The 22,626-nt window shown below is 44.3% G+C and overlaps 1 protein-coding gene across 1 annotated transcript in view; it reads right to left on the reverse strand.

The window, feature by feature from the left end:
* Positions 1–3,166: 3,166 nt before the first annotated feature.
* The window catches only part of KIAA1549, a gene marked incomplete at its 5' end in the record, with an annotated part of 72,427 nt that continues 52,967 nt past the window's right edge, over positions 3,167–22,626 (reverse strand). Inside the window, 5 exons of the mRNA XM_081102655.1 lie at positions 3,167–4,150; positions 6,727–6,872; positions 12,198–12,355; positions 16,316–16,362; positions 20,920–21,234. Of these exons, the coding sequence (XP_080958781.1) occupies positions 3,899–4,150; positions 6,727–6,872; positions 12,198–12,355; positions 16,316–16,362; positions 20,920–21,234 (918 nt within the window). The 3' untranslated portion in view covers positions 3,167–3,898. The remainder of the gene's footprint in view (positions 4,151–6,726; positions 6,873–12,197; positions 12,356–16,315; positions 16,363–20,919; positions 21,235–22,626) is intronic.

The following is a 22,626-nucleotide window of genomic DNA, read 5'->3' on the forward strand; positions in this document are numbered from 1 at the left end:
TAAGAATCTAGTATGAAGGGGACAAAGAAGTTTATTTAATGATTAACTGGTGAGTTACTGCAAATGCCCATCCGTGTCCGAGTGACCGGTTTGGTCACCGGAGCACTAAGAGGCTGTGCAATGCAGTCTGTGCTGATCCTGTCCACAGGTAAACGGAGGCTCATCACACACAGGACCTGGTTCCGCCCAAAGCCTTCCGGCAGACCTTCGCCTGTGCTTTGCACTACAGGTCTCTGGCCCTGAAAAGTCTGGTTGGCAAAAAACCCACTTAACCTGCTGCTCAAAAGCCACATGCCACCAAGATAAAAAATACTCTGAAATTAAATAACATTGGGAAAAAAACATGTAGGTGGCTGTCAAGAAGTCAAATGTATGTGTTTATAACCCACCACGCTTCACAAACGATTGAATGTGGCCCAATGGCTGGCCATTGAGATCTGCGCCAAGCAGTGGAGCAGATGGTGGAACTCTTAGCACTACTTCCATGCTTGACCTTGGGTCCTTCGGCAGACACTGGCGTGCTCTCCTGAATGGATCTCTTCCTCGGGAGACCTTCTTCCCAGGCCTGATCACTTTCTCATTGTATTACTCCAAGCATGTACTCACACCACCACTTCCTCCTCTTACAAAACTCCCTAGACAGTGAGGTTAGGAATTTCGTCCCTGTATTGTAGCAGATCAAGTTCATTTTCAATGACAGCTTCACCCACTTTTTTCCACCGTTCCCCAGGCCCACTCTCGGCTTCCCCATGCCCCCTCACCACTTCCCTGGGTAGCTGCTGAAGTTGACTTCTCCCCAAGATCCTGTTTCCAAATATGCAACTTCCATTTCTTCTGCTGAGTACCTAATGCACTTGTGCACCCTCAACAAACGTTACTGATGCCTAAACCTTGTTATTTATGTGTATCATCCATCTTGTAAACCTGTGTTATTCGGCTTAGATCCTAAGACCTCAGAAGGCAGGGTTCATGTTCGACAGGAAATCAGGAGCATGAAAAATGTGTAGTAAATGCTGTTTAAAAGTTAATGGAGAAGGAAGTGAATTAAAGCAAAACAGGAGAGAGGGAGAGAGTCGCACGAGGCCTTTAGTTGTGCTCTGGGTACCTCCATGTGAGCTCACTCACTGGTAGGTCACAGCACATCAGATCATCCTTCCCAGCATCATCATACAGATAACATTTTGCATTTCGCAGTGCTCTGAGCTTCCTTCTCAAGGGACACTTGCACACATGATCACATCTGATGCTCACAATGAGAAATTCTAGGAGGTGGGCAAGGGAGGTCTGTCCTTGTTTGGCTGATGGGGAGAATGAGGCTCAGAAAAGGGACCTGACACAGAGAATTCAATGATCATTTCTCCAAACAGTATTCGCTAAAATATTGGCTCAAATTTATAGTTCATTTTATTACCACTGGAACTTTGAAAATAGGGGAAAAAGAGAGACATACATTTTAGAATAACTTTTCATTTTAGAATGCTTCAAATAAATGAACTCCAAAGCGCATAGGATGGACGTGAGGACCTTCCTTTTAAGCAGATCACATTGTCTGAGTGACTGCAGACCCATTTGTGTGTGGTGCTCCCGCGACAGCTAGTCGGTCCTGAGTCTGGGGATTGGTAAAACTTCTGTGGCAGCTGTTCAGAGAAAACAAGGGCAATCTGGGCGTGCTTCACAACCAACACCAGAGTGCTGGTGATCTCACCGGCCTGTTCACACCACGCCACACGCCCCCCATTCTCCCCCTACCCCCCCCCCCCCCAGGTATTCTATGTCCTCTTTGGTCTTAACATCGGTTTAAAGGTGTATCAGTTCTAAGAAGAACAATACAGGTCGAATCCTTGTATGCTAGTTTGAAAGGCATCATAATCGCCACTGCAGCCCCCTTTAAAACAGGGGCCATCTCCTCAATGTCCAAGGGAGGTAACCATTTTTAGTGCCGACCACACCGGGCAGAAGGGGAGAAGAGGGGCCTGCATTTGGTCCACTTGCTGCCACACGACTGGACTTCACTGTTAGGTGTCCATAATACAATTCTGCTGGGATGTCTGACATTCATAATAACGTATCCAGGAAACCTGGTATTTCTCAGTGACACACAGAGATCCCTCCACTCTATTAACCCAGGACCGAGGGTCAGAAATCAAAACCAGGAGGAGGCCTTCTCTCCCACGCTCCTGGAGCTTGTGAGGGCTGCCAGGAAAGGAGTCCCTTTCCTTAACATCCTTGAGAGACTTACTCTCCAGCCCCGCTCTTGGAGGAGCACATAGATAAACAGTGGCTGCTCCGCACTGAGCGGCTGAGGGCAGGCGTAGCGCAGTGCTGAGACGTGGCTCTGGAGCAACGATTACACTGCGGAAACCTACGTGAGCTGGCTCAGGGCTTGCAAGGTGTGACACGGGTTTTGGTTAGAGCCCCCAATTCTGCCTGTTCATCTGTTGGTTAAAGTATTAGCTAATCTAATAAAAAAGAACTCATAGTAGCCATGTGTTATCTATTTTTCTCCTGAGCTTCACTCAGGTACCAGAAAACGAAACAGCCCTTGTTATTCCAGTCCTCACTTTAATTCTGGGGGGTTGGAGGCGGGGAGGGAACGGTGACTTCCAGGGTAAATCTCAAGGGAGATGACACCCACCCTCTATTGGGCCCACAGCACACGGACGCCTTCAGCAGTCACTCAGCAGGGTCACGCACATGAAATCAGGCGTTAGGAGCAGCCCCCTCCCTTCCCTTGTTCCCAAAGCTCTTCTTCACATTTCCCGATTCAGAGGCCGGCGAGAACTCAGCTTCATCTCCAGGTCTTGAACACACAGAGAATGTGATCACTAGGAATGTACTCACGAATCGCTATTTGGTGGCCCCAGGAATGCTTAAACCAAAAATCATTTTTGCTTATGGACCGTTTCTCATTCAAACATAATTTGTGAGCAATTCATCAGCAAAGCGCCAGGATCGGTTAGGACCTCCTGAGAGCCTCATTCCGTAGGACTGGCCTTGAAGGGGACATGTGCTGAAGTGGGATGCTCTCGGAGTGCCACGTGCCCAATTAAAAACCAACAAATACAATGAAGAATGTAAACCTAAACTCTGATATGTGTTTTGAATAACCAAATAAATATTTAGCTTTCCCCCCTCTTTTGGGAGTGTTTTTTTGTTTTTGTTTTTTCCTTTCTAGAACAAAATGAAGCCTTCAACACATCCTTCCATTGGAAAAGCCACAGTTGCACTTCACAGACATAAAGGGGGAGGGCGCTTGGAGCGGTAGCACCAGAAGTAGAAGGGGAAATGCAGATGATGGCTTCGTGTGGAATCATCAGGCTCTACGTCTATCATTTGGTTTCTCACTAGTAGCTTTTTAAATCCCCGAACAGTCTTAGTACCCTTGTTGTTAATATTACTAGTAAAACAAGTTCCTAAGGAGAAAAAGAGGGAAGTAAGCTGTTAATAAAATGTCTTCAAATCTCTTTTCTCAGAAAACAAAGCAGCAGGTTCACCGTACAAACCAGCCTCAAACACGTCTCCGCACGGAAATGCCGGACTCCTCTTGGCCCTATACATTCTATACATTTCCATCTTTTGCCTTGAAAAAGGGGACTGACTAAGAAACTCCGTTAGCTTAGGTTTGTGGTCTGTCTTTCGTGAAGTGCTGCTGGCTTTTGGCCAAAAATCCAGAAATCTCGACTGAAAACAAATGGTCACAACATTGCCAACTTGGTAAAAGCCTCGCGAGCCGTCACGTGACGTATGGCATCTGGCATCGTCTCAAATGGCAAACTGCTCCCTCCCGCAGCCCCCGGCCCTGGAGGCGCTGGTCTCTTCCTGACATCCCTTAAGCCGGTTTCCTTTGAGTCTTGCTTCCACGGGAAGCGGATACTTGGCAAACGCAAGGCGAGGCCCATCAGCTGTGGAAGTTGTGCACGGCGGTCTGTTTCTGGGAGAGCCGCAGGAGCTCCTCACGGATGGCCTTGATGAGTGACGTGGAGGAGTGGCCGGGCTGGAGGTCCTCCGTGGAGCTCGTGGCATAGGCCAGCCCGGTGCCCGGCAGCCCCCTGTGCGGGGCGCTCCCGGGAGGAGCGGAGGGCTCCCTGCCCGAAGTCCTTGGCACCTGGAACAGCGGTGAAGAATACTCCTGATGTCCGAGCATGTGTGTCTGAAAAACACAGCAGATGGTGCTGTACTTCCCATGTGGGAACAGGAGGGAAAATCAAATTCAAACTGGCGGTGGGCAGGCTCCCAGGATGTCCTCCTCCCAACCCCCAGCCAACAACTCAGCCCTCCGACAGGACACCCTGGGGCTGGGATGGAGAGTAATAACTGTGGCAAAATTGCTCAGGGCAGAGCAGTGCAATCAAGAAACCTTTGAACTTGAACTTAACAGGTGCCTCATAATGCTTAATGGTAGAAAGGATAAACCGGTCAGCCAAGTCTCTGTGCCTGTGTGTGTGGAGGCGAGTGGCCGCTGGGAGCAGAGGAAGGGACCCAGGGGGCTGGGAAGGAAGGGAGGCTGGAGCACCCCATGGAGGGGAAAGGTCAGATGAGGGCACCTGAGAGTTGGAAGAGATAAGCAGGGACTGGCAGAGGGACTAACAAAAAGAACAAGTGCCTTTGTCCTGGGCCTGGAGCCCAGGGACCACGTACTAAACATCACAAAATCACTTTCCGTTTTATCTGTCTGTGTGCCTGTCGCGAGCTCTGTAGAGCCTTTCCTTTAAAAAGTTATCCGCACTGAAACATAAGAGTTTTGCTTATATTCCCATAATACAGGGTGGGGCAACAGTAGATTTACAGTAGCTCGTATAGAAAACAATATAATAATTAAAAAACAGTAACACAAGAATAAACTCTGTTTCATGTACTGACAACTGTAAACCTACTTTTGCCCCACCCTGTATAATGGGGTACTCATTTGACAAGAATTATTATACATTTCAGTGATTTCTTTTTCACATTTTTTCAGTGAAAAATCTCTTTGCATAACACGAGTTCTAAATCCATGGTCTCACCTAAGCTAAGAGTAAGCTATTCGCCGGTGAACATGGCATGCAAGCCCTAGACCCGTGGTCGGCAAACTGCGGCTCGCGAGCCACATGCGGCTCTTTGGCCCTTTGAGTGTGGCTCTTCCTAAGCCTTAGGAGTACCCTAATTAAGTTAATAACAATGTACCTACCTATATAGTTTAAGTTTAAAAAATTTGGCTCTCAAAAGAAATTTCAATCGTTGTACTGTTGATATTTGGCTCTGTTGACTAATGAGTTTGCCAACCACTGTCCTAGACTTCCTGCATTTCACTTTCCCACACAGTGACAGGAAGGCACTCTAAGGGGCCACTGGATTGGCAAACCCAACACCTAATGAAATCAAGTTGCCACAATGAAGGCAAAAAAAAAAAAAAGATGTCAGCAAATATAAAGCAAATACCTGAGATTTATAAAAATGTATCTTTTAGGGAAAAATTATATTCTAACATCAATTTCCTTTCATTAAGTAAAAGCATCCCGTCATTAAAGGAAGTTAGTGTATTTGCTAAAAAGACACATGAATGCAGTGAAATCTGTGGCATATGAGGAGGATAAACAGAAAGTATTATCTTGATTTGTATTTTCAAATTCATACATTTATCCCCCATGGATATAAACTGCTTGAAAGAAAAAGCAAAGGAAAGCATTTGTAAGTAGAAATCACCTGTGTCTGTACAGAGCCTGTGCTATAAAGGAGCGACCAGAGTGATGAGAAACCTCCAAAATGCACCCTGTGCCTTGAAAGGCTTGGTTACGGCAAAAGCATAGACTCCTGGTGCGCATCATGGGAATGACGTTACTAAACCCACAATAAAGCGCAAGCAGTGAGCAAGGAGGTACATAAGGTCAAGAAAATTTATATAGTGAGCACACCGAAGACCAAGTCCAGAGTTTAGTCACCTACAGGTTCAAAGTCACTACTTAAAAGTCAAAATCATGCCCTGGCCAGAGTGGCTCGGGTGGTTGGGTATCGCCCCATGCACCGAAAGGTTCAATTCTCGGTCAGGGCACATGCCTGGGTTCCGGGCTTAATCCACAGTGGGCATCGATGTTTCTCTTTCTCCCTCCCTCTCCCTTCCTCTCCCTAAAAATCAATAAAAACACATTTTTTAAAAAAGTCAAAATCACAGAGACAGAAAGTAGAATGGTGATTGCCTAGAGCTGGGGAGAGGGGCAAATGGGAAGTTCGTGTTTAATGAGGATAGGGTTTCTGTTTTACAAGATGAAAAAGGCTTTGGAGATGGATGTGGTGATGGCTGCATTCCAATAGGAATGTCTTGAAAACCAATGAACTGTACATTTTAAGTGGTTAAGACGGTAAACTATGTGTATTTCACCACAATAAAAAACTGACAAAACATTTTTAAAAAACTGCTACTTAGGTCTTCTGTCCAGATTTTCGGTAGTGAACATTGCTTTTATCATTTCTAAAAGGTTATTTTTTAAAAAATCATGACTCCAAGCCTAAAATCTGCCTCAAGAAAAATTATATACTTTCCACAAACTCAATGCCAATACGCCCCCACTCTGGGTCAGAGGGAATCCACCATCTAAACACTGCAAGCAAAAATACACTCAAGGGGAAAAAGTGAGGGAGGTTAACACTTCTACTCATGTAGGTTTTTAAAAGGGATCCCCAATGCAGAAGCAGCTGAATTACATGGTTGTGTCTGAATTCTCAGTGGTGACCCGAACGCCAGATACTCACGGCCTCTCTCCGGCCCACCTCGTCCTCCCCGAACGAAGGCCAGCCTGGTCCCCCGCACTGGCCGCCTCTGCTTGGTGGGACCTCCACCGGCTGAGCTCCGATCCTGTTCGCAAGCCCCACCTGGGTCAGGTGCTGAATCTGGGAGCCTGAGGAACAGCATGGAACAGCCTGGTCAACACAGGCAGAAAGCAAGGCTGCCCAATATGGACCTTTGGTTGTGACCACCACGCTCCCTTAGGGACAGGAATATGAGCACCGTTCAAACACGGAACCAATTCTATCTCCAGAGAATGACATTTCCTAAGAAAATCAGACCCTGAGCTTCTTGGTTCATGGGCTTTTACCTCCTTTTAATAGAGCGACTGATAGTGATGGTCTTATTTTCCTGGCTAGACTTCAAAGGACTGGGAATGAAGGGTATAGACAGCTCTTCCATTCATTTCTGCAGAGGTTATGAATAAGGACGATCTTATTTATTCGGAAGAAAGGACTGAAAGGTTTAGGAGGCATAAAGGAGAGGAAACCTGGCTCCTCCTAGCTCGTGGCTTTGAGACTCGCAAGGAGCTGAAAAGACAAGATTTTTATTTTTCTTAAACGGCAGGGTGCATATTTGTTTGAATTCAGAATGTTACAGTACATTTTCATTATATTCACGTTTAAAATGTTAAAGCCACCCGCCCAGCCTCACTGGAGAGGTGTCCTGATGGCACAGCCGGGAAGTTCTGAGCTCCTGCTCCTGCACTTACACATGCTGTGCTGGGGCCTCGTGTCGCTAGAAGACCAGGCTTTAACCAACATTATCTTTCTCCCCCATCAACTTCTGGCATACGGAAGTATCCCTATTCTGCAGATTGAGGGAGGGGGAAAGGTGGTCTTTAAGCACTGTGGAATGAAACTACTTATTTCCAAATGCCCCTGGGGCCATCGAATTCACCTGTGATGCTCAGACCAGTCCTACAATGGTTCAGAGATTTCACAGAGGTAAGGGAGGGGCCCGCTCCATCTTCAAGTCTCCTCCTCGAATTGTCTAATTAACAGTCTCCCTTAATCAAATACATTACAAAAAACCCCCCATAACAACAACAACAACAAACTCCTTCACGGTTTCATTGGGATAGACAATAAAAACTAAAAGCTGAAGTTCAGAAGAAATTTCCAGGTTCCCATGAGAACAATATACCCTATAGGCTCACTTGCCAGTTACTGAAGATTCATAACAGTATTAAAGTAATTGGGGCTATCAGTTCTGTTTGCCCAACAGACATCGTTTGAGCGAATCTTGCAAAGAACACAAATGCAGCAGTGTTCTCCATCACTTACAAAGATTCAGACAACTGCACGGGGAGACAAGAATACTTTTGTGTTAATACTGTGATGGTAGTTGATGGTATAGACATATTATGTATCTTGCTCTGTCCACTTAACACACAACACAGCTTCCCCTATGACTCAGCATGGGGCGTCACACCCAGCAAGCCTGGGCTTGCATTCCAGCCCAGCCCTGGAAAACCCCGAGACCTTGGGCACCCGGTTATCACTCCTGCTGAGCCTCAATGCCTCACCTCTCAAGTGGGATAAAAAGAAATCTACCTCATGATGTTATTTCAAGAATTAAAAGACATAAAGTAGGTCAAGAACCAAACACATAGGAAGCAACCCGGAAATCTTAAATTCTCTTTTTTCTGGCTCTTTCTGAGCTCTTCATTTTAAATAGCTACACAATTCGCTCACCGATGCCCTTATTATGGGGTATTTAGGGAGCTCACAATTTTTTGCTATTATGAATAGTACTCTGATAAACACCTTTTGCACATATAGTTTTTTTTCCAGTATTTTGGATTTCTTTGTGGAAGGGGAAAGAGCCTAGATTCCCAGAAGTGGAATTACCAAATCAAAAATTCATTAAGTCATTGCCAAGCTGTTTTCCAAAAGTTTAATGATTTACACAAACACCAGAAATAATGTAATAGTGGTTTTCATATGTTTACCTTTTTATAGTGCACACACATTTTTTGTGTGCATTTTCTTCCTGTACTTTGACCATTTATCTTTCCTACCCTTTGAGGTTTGTCCATTTATCAATTTACATGAGCCATCCTCTATAATAAAAATACCTCTTGGTCATATCTGCTGTACATCTTCCCTGGGTATATTATCCTTCTGTTTTTGGTAATTTTGAGACATATATACTGTATATATCCCATATAATAAAAGGCTAATATGCAAACAGATCGAATGGTGTAACACTGGAACAACCAAACAACTGGTAGCTATGACGTGTTCTGACCACCAGGGGGCGTGTATGGAACATGGCGGGTGTCGACCATGGCGGGATGGTGGAGCAGGTGAGCTGGGGGCACCAGACCACGGCAGGGCACTGGTCACTGTCATCAGGTGAGCCTCTGGTGGTTACTGAAAATTCTTTGCTCCCATGCGCACCGTGATCCCGCCTGGCGCTCACACCTGCTGCCAGCACTGGCCCCGCTCACATCCGCAGCTGGTGCCAGTCCCGATCATTTGGCACAGTCAGCAGGTGTGAGCGGTGGCTGCCAGCCCTGATCGCCCCTGAGGGCTTCTCCACCTCCCCCTGCTCCACCGCTTGCACCCACTGACGGCGCCAGCCCCTATCACACCCACTGCTGGTGCCGGCCCCAATCGCTCCATGCCATCAATGGGTGGGAACAGGAGCAGGGCTGCCAGCAGACAGGGTTCTGAGGGCTGTGATGGGGGTGAGGAGGGTGGGTCGAGACCCACCCCTGTGCCTACCATAGCCTCGAAGCCCACTGTTTCTTTCAAGGTGCATGAATTCATGCACTGGGCCCCTAGTATCTGTATGTTTGACAATTTTATGTAATCAAAAAGGGAACTCTTCTAGTATATCTTAACATTTTTCCATTATAAATTTTTACACAATTTAATCTATTATAAATTATTAGAAAGTAACTTCCTCTTCCAATGCTTCATACATATAATTTCTATATTCTTGTAGATTAAAAATAAATATGTCTGAATTTTGTTTGAAATCTGTGCAACAATTAATGGAAGAAACAAGACTAATTGCAAAGCACAGTTCCAGACTGTGAAACCCTGTAGAATGTCAAGATATGTTACTTATTTAGTTGACAGAGAAACAGAAAATGCAAAATACAAGAACTGCCCAGGAGACCTTGAATAATTACCCACAATTATTGCAAATGTGTAACTGGCCTAAACCAGCTTATTGATGATGTTACAAAGGTGTATATTCCCCAGAAAGTTAGAAAACAGCAGAATACATCATTTAACATGTAATGGCCTCGCTTTTTGAAGCTTCAGTCTTCAAAAAGGAGGGCAAAGAAATGAACAGGAAATACAGAGTGACTATGAGCCCCCGTAATAAAACACAGTACGACGAGTGGGAACTTGGACAGTTTTGCAGAGTATGCAGAGCTAGCTGTACAAGGACCAGAGAGAGCTCAGCATCGTCGACTACACAGATGCTTCAGGAACACTGAACAGCATTCATAGTATCAACTGGTCACGAGATGATGTTTTTTGACATAATCCAGGAATCTGGCCCTGGTTGGTGTGGCTCAGTTGATTGCGCATCATCCCGTGCACCGAAAGGTCACCTGTTCGATTTCTGGTCAGGGCACATGCCCAGGTTATGGGGTTGATCCCTTGTGGGGACGTGTGGGAAGCAGCAAATCATGCTTTGCTCTTGCATCAATATTTCTCTCCCTCTCCCTCTCTCTTTAAAAATCAATAAAATATATATATTTAAAAACAGTAATCTGTAATTCTGGGGTACAAGACTGGATCTCAGGTGAACTGGTGGGGCAAACTAGCTAGTGCCATGTAGGAGTCAGCTCAGCCTTGTTGAGTGCTGCTTGCCAACTACCAGCAGTGGCTCTTATTGTGAGTCTGTAGGGGGTCTCTTAGCTGGTCCACTTCCCTTGACCGATTAGGGAAACCAAGTGTAAGGTATAGCAGCATTTGAAAATCTGGGGACTTAAGCTCTTAGGACAAATCCCTCAAGTGTTGAGCATTTCCTGAACTTAATGAGAATTTGTTCTGGATTCAAATATTAACACAAAACTCCTAGGAGACTTTAAGACAAATGTTTTTCTTTTCTTCTGAACTCACTTTCTGAAAATACGTTTATACTTTTTCTAGATGCAATTATTGAGGACACTCAATGCAGAAAACATTATTTTTTCTTGCTTTACAAAAATTCTGAGGGCCCCTCATTCTGTTGAATTATGACACGCATCTCAAAAACTAAGTGATAGATTGTTAAAGTACAGGTGGTCAGAGCTCTTTTTCTAAAAAATGAAAGTGAATATATGAAACAATATTTAATCTCTAAACTTTAATTGTGGTCTAAGAAATATATCCTGTATCCTTAAAGATACTAAATATTATATTTTATAAGTAAACCAAATTATGCATGATGTTTCTCAAATAAACCAATTACAATTTTGGAATTTTTTTAAACAAAAAATTTAACAAAATTTATTTTCTCTCTGGCTTCAAAATTTTCAGAAATTGGACACTTTGAACTATCGTCTTTTAAAAATATAAGCTGAGAGCTTTCATTTCCTGTGCAAAGATATTCTGGTATAGATTTTTATTTGAATTTCAACAGGTAATTAAAGGAAACCTAAATATCAAAAGTGAAGAAAAGCCATGTGCAAACACTTGAAAGTCTGATAATGAATTAGAAGACCACTTTAGAAAAAAATAGCCTTTCATTGTTGAATTATCAAGTGAAGAGTTGCACTGGTTACTGACATACAAATGACACTAAAATAGTTCTTTTAATGAGGGCTGGAAAGAGGGCCAGAAAGGATGAAAACAGTTCCACATGGCCACCAGCTTCCTCCAGGCCACTTCTCTGGCAACAGGGACGAGACAGCAGGACTCAGGCACAAAGGCAGAAAACAATGACAAGAAAAATTTAAAAGGCAAAATGGCATATTAACAAAGGTAGAAGGGATAAAGGAAGGGAGGTGAGACTCAAGGAGCAATCAGTGGTTGTCCAAATAAGACAAAAATCTACTCCCAATCACTACCCAGCAACTTTTAATTGCTTCTTAAAAGCTGAAAAAGTGCTCTCTTTAAAACAAATACCTGTTTTAATGCCATACAAGTGCTCAGAAATAGATCTTGCAGTTTAACCCTGAGAATTTTGAACTGTTTTCCCTGGAAGAAGTGTGCTGTGAATTCCATGCAAAGGGACACTTTTGAGATGCTGATTCAGGAAAGACGCACTAGACATCAGTGATGGGATCTCAGCGCCCCCTCTTTTCCCACCTCCTCTGCCCTACATCTCACCAGGATCACAGGGAAAGCAGCTCTTACCAGTGGAAGAGGCTGCTGAACCCTGGGGCGCTGATTCCCTGGGAAGTCTAGAATGAACTCTGCCAGAATTTAGCCAGAAAACAAGCATCCTCTTACTTCAGAAATGCAAGCTAAATAGCCACATGTACCTGTGGTGCCCCCGACAGGCCGGGGCCGGGCCACCGATGGCATGTCCTCGGAGTAGATCCCTCGGGCAACAAACGGGGCTTCAGACGATGCCTGTGGCTGCTGGGGCTCGGGAGGCACCAGCTCCGAAGACTGAAGCACAGCAGGGCCAAAACCAGGTCTGCAGGCAAAGCACACCAAGCATCAGGACCACACTGTACCCTGGCTCTGGTATTTGACCAGCTACACCCTCATGCCTACGGAAAAATAAGACCTATTTGTTGTTTTTCTTGAAGTGACTGGCCCACCTCGTTCATTTTCGAAACCGTGTCTGCCAAACGCCCAGGTCTGAGTACTGATGTCTGCCAGTTGTTGGTTCAAGTTAAAACATGGAGCAGTTAGTTCAGTTCTCAACTCAAACACCTGGACACGTGTTTTTCCTTCAAAATTCCCTGTTCAGCGAAGTGCTTTATATGTGTCTCCTTTTTTGTCACAACGACTATTAAAGACTCCAGGGTTTAGGTTTAATAAAATTAATCACTTTTGCTACACCATCAAGGACATCCTATCTAATAATAGACAAAAATGGTAATTGACCATACCTTTGCTATGCCTCCCACTGGCTAATTAGCGTGATATGCAAATTAACCGCCAACAAAGATGGCGGCTAATTTGCATACTGCAGGCAGGGTGGGACAGCGTGAACCACCAGGGCGCCACCATCCAGGGCAGGCCGGCTGCCTGGGACCCCATCAGCGGGTCCCGGGCAGCAAGGCATGCCCGCCCCAGAAGCCCCAGCAGCCGGCCTGCCCTGCTGCCCGGGATCCGATCTGGTCCCGGGCGGCAAGGCAGGCCTGCCCCAGAAGCCCCAGAAGCCGCCTGATATGGTAGTAGCTCTATCAGTACGCACTCTGAAAGTCAGTGGCATAAATGCACCAATTAAAACACAGATTATGAGGGTGAATCAAAAACAAAACTCACTTTAAATATAAAGACACATATAAATTAAAAGTAAATGAATTAAGCTGCAGCCTGTTTTGCTCAGTGGATAGAGCATTAGCCTGTGGACTGAAGGGTCCCAGGTTCGATTCCAGTCAAGGGCATGTACCTCAGTTGCTAGCTTGATCCCCAGTCCCTATCAGAGCATATGCAGGAGGCAACCAATCAATGTGTCTCTCCCTTTCCCTTCACTCTCGCTAAAATTCAATGGAAAAATATTCTTGGGTGAAGATTAACAAAAACAAAGTAAATGGATTAAGTCACATTAAAGAGATTATAAGAAAAATATATCCCAAATTTTGTTAGTTGTATGATGGTTATGTTTAAATTATTAACACCTAAAAAATTGGGTGAAGAGTACATATAATATGCTGTAGTATTTTGTAGGTTTTTTTTACATGTATGAGATTATTTTAAATTAAAATATTAAAAAATTAAAATATTAATTGAAATGTGTATGCATTACATGAAAAATCTCCTAATTGTTTCTAGCATAATTTATTAAATTGTGCTAAAATTTACAAGGGTTCAATTAAAAAATATCTTAATTCTAAATGATATAATAGAAAATATATAATAGTGCAGTTATAAGCACTTATCTGAAAATAAAAATTTAAAGAAGTGAATTTAAAGAAGGGATTAGCCAAAGAAAATATATGCACAACCCATGGACACAAACAACAGTATGGTGATGGCCGAGAGAAGTGGGGGGCAAGAGCTGGGTAGAGGAGGCAAAAGGGGTGAAATAGGGACATCCTATCCTATCTAATAATAGACAAACATGGTAATTGACTATACCTTCGCTACGCCTCCCACTGGCTAATCAGCATGATATGCAAATTAACCGCCAACAAAGATGGCGGCTAATTTGCATTCTGCAAGCAGATCCCGCTGCGCCACCCCGCCTGGGGGCTGGCAGCAGCGCAATCCCCAGCTGCTGGCCACCCCAGCGCAAGATCCTGGCCTGCCGTGTGTGGGGCGGGGCGGGTGGGGTGGGCGGCAGTGAGATCCCCAGCCGCTGCCCGACCCAGCATGGGATCCGGGCCTGCCATCTGCGACTAGGGTAGACGGGGCAGACACCGCAGGATTGGGCATGCCATCTGCCACCAGGGGAGCGGGCCTAAGCCAGCAGGTGGTTATCTCCTAAGGGGTCCCAGACTGTGAGAGGGCACAGGTTGGGCTGAGGGACACACACACACCCCCGCCCCCCCGCCAGTGCACAAATTTTTGTGCACCAGGCTTCTAGTACTAACATAAAGCCGGCATTTTTTAAGAAATGGCTGTTGTCCAGCGGTGAAGAATAGGATGACAACACGAACAATTTGGTGCCACTGCCTTGATTCACACTAAGGCACCAGCATTTGCACCCACCACTGCTTCTGCACATCAGTGCAAATGTTAACACCACGAAAATGTCAAATAACACCTTAGTGTCATCATGAAAATGGTTTTGGCCTCAAGATGCCCCTGAAAGAGTCGCAAGAACCCTCCAGGGGTCTCAGAATCCCAGTTGAGATCCACTCCTCTAAAGAAATTCAAGAATTAAAAAAATGAGTGTCTGAGTACAAGTCTTTGCAAATAACAGCCAACCGGTAATTAATAGATCAAACCAGTTCTATGAGACTGGCTTGCACTTATTCCACAGTGTTATTTCTGGAGTGTATCTCTGAAACTGAAACCCAGCCCGCGTATGTTATTCTGTTCAAATAATGGCTGCTGTTTCACATTGACCTCTGAGGTCTCTGACCCTGCAGATCTAAGAGCTTAAAATAAGGCGAGATCTGTACATGGGAGCTCACATGTCCTCGTGACAGTCTCTGGCCCATCCACCCATGAATGATCTCTTCCCCTTTAGCTGTTTCTACTTGACCCAGTCAGCCAGCCCCTTCCTCCTCCATGTGCAGCCCTTTTCTCGTAAATTGTGTGCTCAGGTAGTTCACTGTGATCCAAGTACTGTGGATTCCTTTCCCTTGGGTGACCATGAAGTTTATCATCCAAACCAGAAGAGTCTGGAGAGTGAGAGTTATTAATAATTAGGCTGGACAACAGGTCTAAACTAGAACTGAACTGGGTGAGCCAGATCACATGGTCCTGACATTAACTACTTCCCTGGATCACCTGAGCACCACATGCTCTCTCTGCCTGTGTTGTGCTGCGACCACAAAGCAGCGCCCAGGTTGGGGAGTAGGGTTGGGGAGAAATAAAACAAGCCCCTCTGAAAATGAGGAAGAATAGAGAAAACTAAAAAAATAAATAAAGAGGAAGCAGATATAGCATTCCTACTTCTGTGTGACTCCTGGCCACTGAAGGCGAGTTGGGTATAATTTCTGAGATTATTTTTCTGCAATTCCTTCTTTGTAATAGATCAACTGTCCACTCATGTGTAGGTCTGTTTATAGGCTTTCTAGTCTACTCCCTAGCTCTATTCCATTGCTCTGTTTGTCTAGCTTTAGAGTGAAACCATACTGTCTTAATTACTTGACAGTAATTTATAACATTTAGAATAGCCTTAACATCTTATCCTTCTTTCTTAGAGCACTCCGGCTCTTCTTGGTTTTATGTCTTCTCAGACAAGTGGGCCTGACCTCCATATTAAGCATACTTACTTTAAAATCTGTGTTCAATATCTCCAATATCTGGATCCCCTCTAATTCCTTTTCTGTTGTCCGTTTCTCTTTATTACTTTTTGAATCACATTTTCTTTTCTTCTCATATGCTTGGTTTTGTGTGTCTGTTTGTGTGTTTGATCTCATGCAAAACTATAGTGATAATGGGAGTCTAACATGGTATTATCTTCCTGTAAAGGAGAACTAATATCTGTTTCTGCCAGGACGCTGGCGGGGCGAACAATGTCTGGTCCCCTCAGTCTAGCTCTCTGGCTTTTGTATTTTTATTTTAAGACTTTGTCTCACTTTTCCAGTTGTTTTCAGAAAATTATCTAGTCACTCATTACTGGAGGTAGAACTTAAATTCTAAATTTTTTCTCCTCTTCTGATTAGATCAAGAGAATAGAAGTCAGAATTTTGTATCTGCTTATATTAGCTAAAAAAACAACAAAACAAAACGAGTTTACAGAATTAAATTTAAAAGAAAAACAGCCTATGTGAGGAAGTCCTAATACATTTTCTCCTGAAAACTTTACCTTGGCAATGGGCCCGATGGGGGAGTCATTCCATAGTCGTCATATCTCTGGAAGAAATTCAAGAGAAGATGAAGATTAATAGTCAATACTTATTAGGAGGTGAGAACAGCAAACTTACAAATTTAGGTTTATGGGATCAACTTTCAAGAGAATTATTTTCTCATAAGAAGTGAGCATGCTATTGGGGCACGATGCCACCGTGTACTGCCAGCAGTTTCAGTTTGGGGAACTGGCTATCAGACTTGAAAAAAAAATACACCACTAATTTCTAGACCTTTCTTGTTTTAGTAAAAATGTAAATAATAGGATTTCTGTGCCTGCTCTTCTGTATAGGCTTATTCTCTACAAACCTGTCTGTCTCTTCTGTTAAAAAGGCAGGCCGAAAAACAAACAAAAAAAGACAGGCCAGAGTGGCCACATTTTTAAAAAATATGTTTTTACTGGTTTTTTTTAGAGAGGAAAGGAGAGGGAAACATCGGTCACCTGGCTCCTGCATGCCCCCTACTGGGGATCCAGCAAACCGGTGACCTCTCCGACATGGGACGACACTCAACCAACCGAGCCACACGAGCCAGGGCCAGAGTGGCCACATCTATTACAAGTGACTATCAACCTCGGCAATGACAGTCACGTCATCTAATGGGTGCCCAGTAGCAATTCAAATACACTCAAACTAAACTCTGCAAATGCTGTACCAGGCTGTAAAAAGAGAAAGACTATAAAGAACTAGAATTTAGACTCTTCAAGATGAAATGAGCACTTTCAATTTTCTGGTTTCCAGGAGGCCCAGCCATACTCCTTGCTCCTAAATTCCGTAAGATGCCCCCTATCCTTTAGTCAACTCTATTTCCTTGAGCTACCCAAGTGTTCTTTGACTAAAACAACATGGCACCCACTATGTGGCATTCCCAAGAAATCAACGTATCCCGACCCTAACATACACGAGACTCCTGTGCCAACATTTCTTCACACCGACTGTGAATCAAAATGTTGGAATCAGATGTTTTAGCAGAACAGTCACTCTGACAGCGTCTACCCAAGTCCAGTCCGTTTGAACCAATGAGCTGTCCAGGATCAGCAGCTCCAAGCTTAGTGACTAAGTCAGCCTTGTTTCTGGACCTTCTCTAATATTACACCTTATTTTTAAAGCTGCCATTTACTGAATTAGTATTTTGTAGTAATCCCTGTATGAGCACTAGCTCAGGCCTGCAGGAAACACTAAAAAAGTGCTCACTGCCTCTGTTTTGCAGATGACACCAACTCACAGAGAAGTTAAGACATTTCCTCCAAATTTGTCTTTCTGACGCCAAAGTCCACCCTTTTAACTACAGTACTGCACTGCCCATGGTTCCCAAACCAAACTTTCCCCCGTAATTCCACTTCTATTGTCTTGGAAACGTAGATGCTCTGGAGTCAGACAGACTGGCCAAACTGCTCAACTTCTCCAGGCCTATTCCCTTATGCCACGAAGGACCAAATGGGCTCTCCCCCTTACAGATTCCGAAGGCATTATCAGACATGAAACTGCGCCCAAACTACTTCACCTTCTCACCTTTTCCGCTCCCATCCCCTTCGCAGAAAGAGAGAGATTAGAACAGTGATGGCGAACCTTTTGAGCTCGGCGTGTCAGCATTTTGAAAAACCCTAACTTCACTCTGGTGCCGTGTCACATATAGAAATTTTTTGATATTTGCAACCATAGTAAAACAAAGACTTATATTTTTGATATTTATTTTATATATTTAAATGCCATTTAACAAAGAAAAATCAACCAAAAAAATGAGTTCGCATGTCACCTCTGACACGCGTGTCATAGGTTCACCATCACTGGATTAGAATGTTGTGGAGTTCCCCAACTGAGATAAAATAGGCCAAAGGAGTGTGGAAGAAGGGAGGAATGCAGGGCAAAGGAGCTTCAATTCTTTTTCTAAATAATTAAAGGGAAATCTAAGACTGGGAAGTGGCCCTTATGCTTTCAATACAGTTCAGTTTTTTAAACATATTCACATAGCCCTTGCCGGTTTGGCTCAGTAGACAGAGCATCAGCTTGCAGACTAAATGATCCCAGGTTCGATTCCGGTCAAGGGCGCATGCCTGCATTGCAGTCTCGATCCCCAGTAAGGGGAGTGCAGGAGGCAGTCGATCAATGATTCTCTTTCATCATTGATGTTTCTAACTCTCTCTCCCTCTCCCTTCTTCTCTGAAATCAATAAAAATATATTTTAAAAAACATATTCACATACAAAATAAAACAAAAAGGAGCAAGGCTTAGCAGTCTACCTATCAGGATTTCCAGAGGTCTAATAAGAGATAAACTAAAAGAAAAACAGCCGTGCTAGGCATTTCAATTCTATCGTAGTCAGAAAAGGTTATTCTTCTAGAGACTGCTTGCCCCAGTGAAAAGGTTCAAAAAAAGTAATGCTGCAGACAGGAAGTCAGGCATTTACTTTAAATGGGTCACTCCTAGATAAAAAGTTTGGAGGTCAAAATAAAATTTTAAGGTTTTGATCAGCTATGTCATCACAAATCCTATTTTAAGGCAACCCTTCTTTTATTGTTGTTTTTACAAAATATGTTTTTTATTGATTTTAGAGAGAAAAGAAGGGAGAGGGAGAGAGAGAGGAAAAAAAAAACATAAATGAGAGAGAGAAAAACATCGATTGGCTGCCTCCTGCACGTCCCCTACTGGGGATGGAGCCTGCAACCTGGGCGTGTGCCCTGACCAGGCATCAAACCAGCGATCTCTTGGTGCATGGGACGATGCTCAACCAACTGAGCCACATTGGTTGGGGGGCATCCCTTCTGTTGAATAACAGTCTTACAGAGAAAGAGGTAAGTCAAATGGTTGATGGAGTCTGGGATGAGTCTGCTTGTAAATGTTGTAGCTCAGGGAAAGAAAATATGATAGATTTTCCACAACTAATTTGAACTATAAAAATGGCAGATCTTTTTTTTTTTTTTATCCTCACCCAAGGATATGTTTGATTTTAGAGAGCAGAAGGGAGGGAGAGAGAAACATTGATGTGAGAGAGAAACATCAATCGGTTGCCTCCCATGTGCACCCCAACAGGGGATCAAACCCGCAACCTCTTTGATGTGCGGGATGATGCTCCAATCAAGTGATCACTCGGCTGGGCGGCAATTTTTTTTTTTATGTTCAACAATGAGGTGATAAAACATCAACATGACCTGCAATGAGATACCATAGACGGTAGAAATAATTTGAGGACCAAAATAATGTCATTGTGACTCTAAACCAACTAGAAGGGGAAAGAATAGCATGGCTTAACATCAAATTAACGTCCCAGAGAAAAGACCTGTGATGACCATAATGAAGGCAGAAAGGCAGAGGAAAAATGGGCAGGTTGGCTAAAGCAATTAGAAATAAAGCGGTAGCTAGAGAAGACAAAGATGGGCCAGCAAAGATAAATGTTATCCTCGATGCCAATCAGTGGAATAGAGTAAGGACATTATTTCAGAAATACAGTTTTCCCGAACTGAATGAAAGAGCAGAATCTGAAGATAAATTGAACATCGGTTATTCGGGGGGAAATGGAAACTTATTAAGTGCCAAGAGCTCTTCACAGAACAATTCAGGAAGCACTGAGAGCAGAGAGAGGTGACGTGTAGAGGCCAACAGGAAACTAGCTCAGGTCAGAAAGTGAGCACTCAAAACACTAATTCCAAAGAGCAAGTGCACCCCTGTTTTCCTTGCAGCGTTATTTACAACAGCCAAGCTATGGGAGCAACTCAAGTGCCCATCAATAAACAAATGGATAAAAAAAAATTTTAAAAAGCTGTGGTACATATAGACAAGGGAATATCACTTCACCATAAAAAAGAATGAAATCTGACCATTTACAACAGCATAGAAGGACCCCGAGAGTATTATGCTAAGTGAAGTAAGTCAGAGAAAGACAAATACCATATGATTTCACTTACATGTGGAATCCAAAGAATATAAACAAAGAAAACAGAAACAGACTTGCTGACAGAGAACAGACTGATGGTTGCCAGAGAGAAGGGGGCAGGGAAAACGGTGACGGGATTGAGAAGTACAGATTGGCAGTTACAAACTGGGCATGGGGAAGTGAGGTACAGCATAGGAACATAGTGAATAATATTACAGTAACGATGGATGGTGCCACTTGGGTACTGAAAACATAAGGGGGAACGCTTTGTAAAGTATTTGATTGTCTAACACTATGCTGTACAACTGAAACTATTACAAAATGATATTGAATGTAAACTGTAATTGAAAAAAATTAATAAGAAAAAGAAAGTGAGAACTCAAGACTAAGTTAAGAGGCTCCTGATAGGTCTTCCTCTTCATTCCAAGACCTCCTGACGCCCAGAGGATCCATCCTGGGTTAGCCTCTCGGCTCGCTGGCCTGACCAACACCAATAAACAGTATGTACTCGTCAGCCACCACCCCGGCATCCTCCACTCAAGACCAGAGGCCAGGAGACAATTGGGAAGTTCTTGCAATGATCCTGGTGAGAGATGACGGTGGCTCCAACTGGTGTCTAGTGCAGTGGAAGGAATTTGAGAGGAAGAATCTACAGAGCTCCAGACTGGAGAATTCTACAAGGTCCATACTTACGCTGCATGGGTTGTTGGCCATCTGAGCTGGGCTGTAGAAGGAGCCCCATTGGGCGGCTCGTCTATCTTCCCGGGAAGGGGTGCTGTTCACGGGCAGGCCAGCTGGGACCCCGGGGCCTGCAGCAGCGTTGGCGGGCTGGCTGCTGGGGGCCACGAGGGCGAAAGCGTCATCCAGGAGGGAGTGCATGGTCTGGCGGGCCTCCTCAATGGACGGCTGGGGCGGGATGTACTGTGGGGCCGGGAAGGGCAGGCCTGGGTACCGGCCCAGCTCAGCAGAAGACGGCGTCTGTACGTCTGCCGGGAGGTCGGGGTCAGACTACAGCGGGGACACAGCAAAGGAGAAAGAGTCAGACAAAAGCCTCAGTGGTGACCTGAAAACAAAACCCTATCGAGGGGCAAAACGGAAGTGCACAGTCTTCACTGACATGACGAAACGGTTTCCCATAAGAACTGTTAAGATGACAGCCGAGGAAAGTGTGCTAGCTCTCATGGGTGCAAAGAGTTTGCATCAGGAATTAAGGAAGAAAATGAAAATATTCAATAATCATTTGTCCGGCAAAACTCCTGCAACTGTCTGAAATGCGTTTCAGCACCTGGAAGTATACACTTTTATTGAAAGCCTCTAAGTAACCAAAATCGATGTCTCAATCGACTTACTGAAATAGCTGGTCAACTTTCCAAAGAGGTAGAAACCAAAAACTAAAGCGGTCTACTGACTATTAGCAATAGAAAAAACAGCCCTACACACCCCCAAAAGAGTTAAAAGTCATCACCATAATATAACTGTGTGTATAAATAATGTTCATACCTATTATGACAATGGTTTCAACAGTAAATAGTAATTATTTATTCAGAAACTGACTTTAAAATGGAGGTATCGCCCTAGCCAGTTTGGCTCGGTGGATAGAGCGTTGGCCTGCAGACTGAAGGGTCCCAGGTTTGAGTCCAGTTAAGGGCACATGCCCAGGTTGTGGGCTCAGTCCCCAATGGAGGGCATGCAGGAGGCAGCTGAACAGTGATTCTCTCTCATCATTGATGTTTCTCTCTCTCTCTCTTTTTCTCCCCCTCCCTCTCTGAAATCAATAAAAATTTTTAAAAATGGAGGTATCGCTGGATAACATAAGTCATCAAGAAAGGTTTAAATTAGCCCTGGCTGGTGTGCTCAGTGGTTGGAGCGTCAGCACACACACTGAGGAGTCTCAATTCCCAGTCAAGCACATGCAATGCACCTGGGCTGAAGGTTCGAGCCCCGGCCCTGGTTGGGGTACGTGTAGGAGGCAACCAATCTATGTGTCTCCCTCTCTTCCTCTCCCCCTTCCCTTCCTCCCTCCTTTCCATTCTCTCTAAAACTCAATGGGAAAAATATCCTCAGATGAGGATTAACAAAAAAAAAAAAAAAAATTAAGTTTTAAATTCTCTTCTCTACGAGGCGGGAGTATAAGTCACAATTGTGTGTTTACATCTTACTTTCTGATACTGCCTTATGAGCAAAATGTTGTCATAAACACTTAGATGACCTGTAAGAGACAAGCAGGGATCCAATGGAGAAAGAGGCCCTTCAGGTCCCAGTGGCTCCGACGCCCATACAGCACAGTCACTCCAACTGACCCTGAAGAAAGAAGAGGGTCCGCAGGACGGGCTGGTGACCATGCCCTCCGTGAGGGCGCGTGGACGCCTTCTACCCAGAAGGCTTTGCTCGCCCTGCTGG

Source organism: Myotis nattereri (genome assembly GCF_964212035.1).
Source record: "Myotis nattereri genome assembly, chromosome: 11".
NCBI lineage: Eukaryota > Metazoa > Chordata > Mammalia > Chiroptera > Vespertilionidae > Myotis > Myotis nattereri.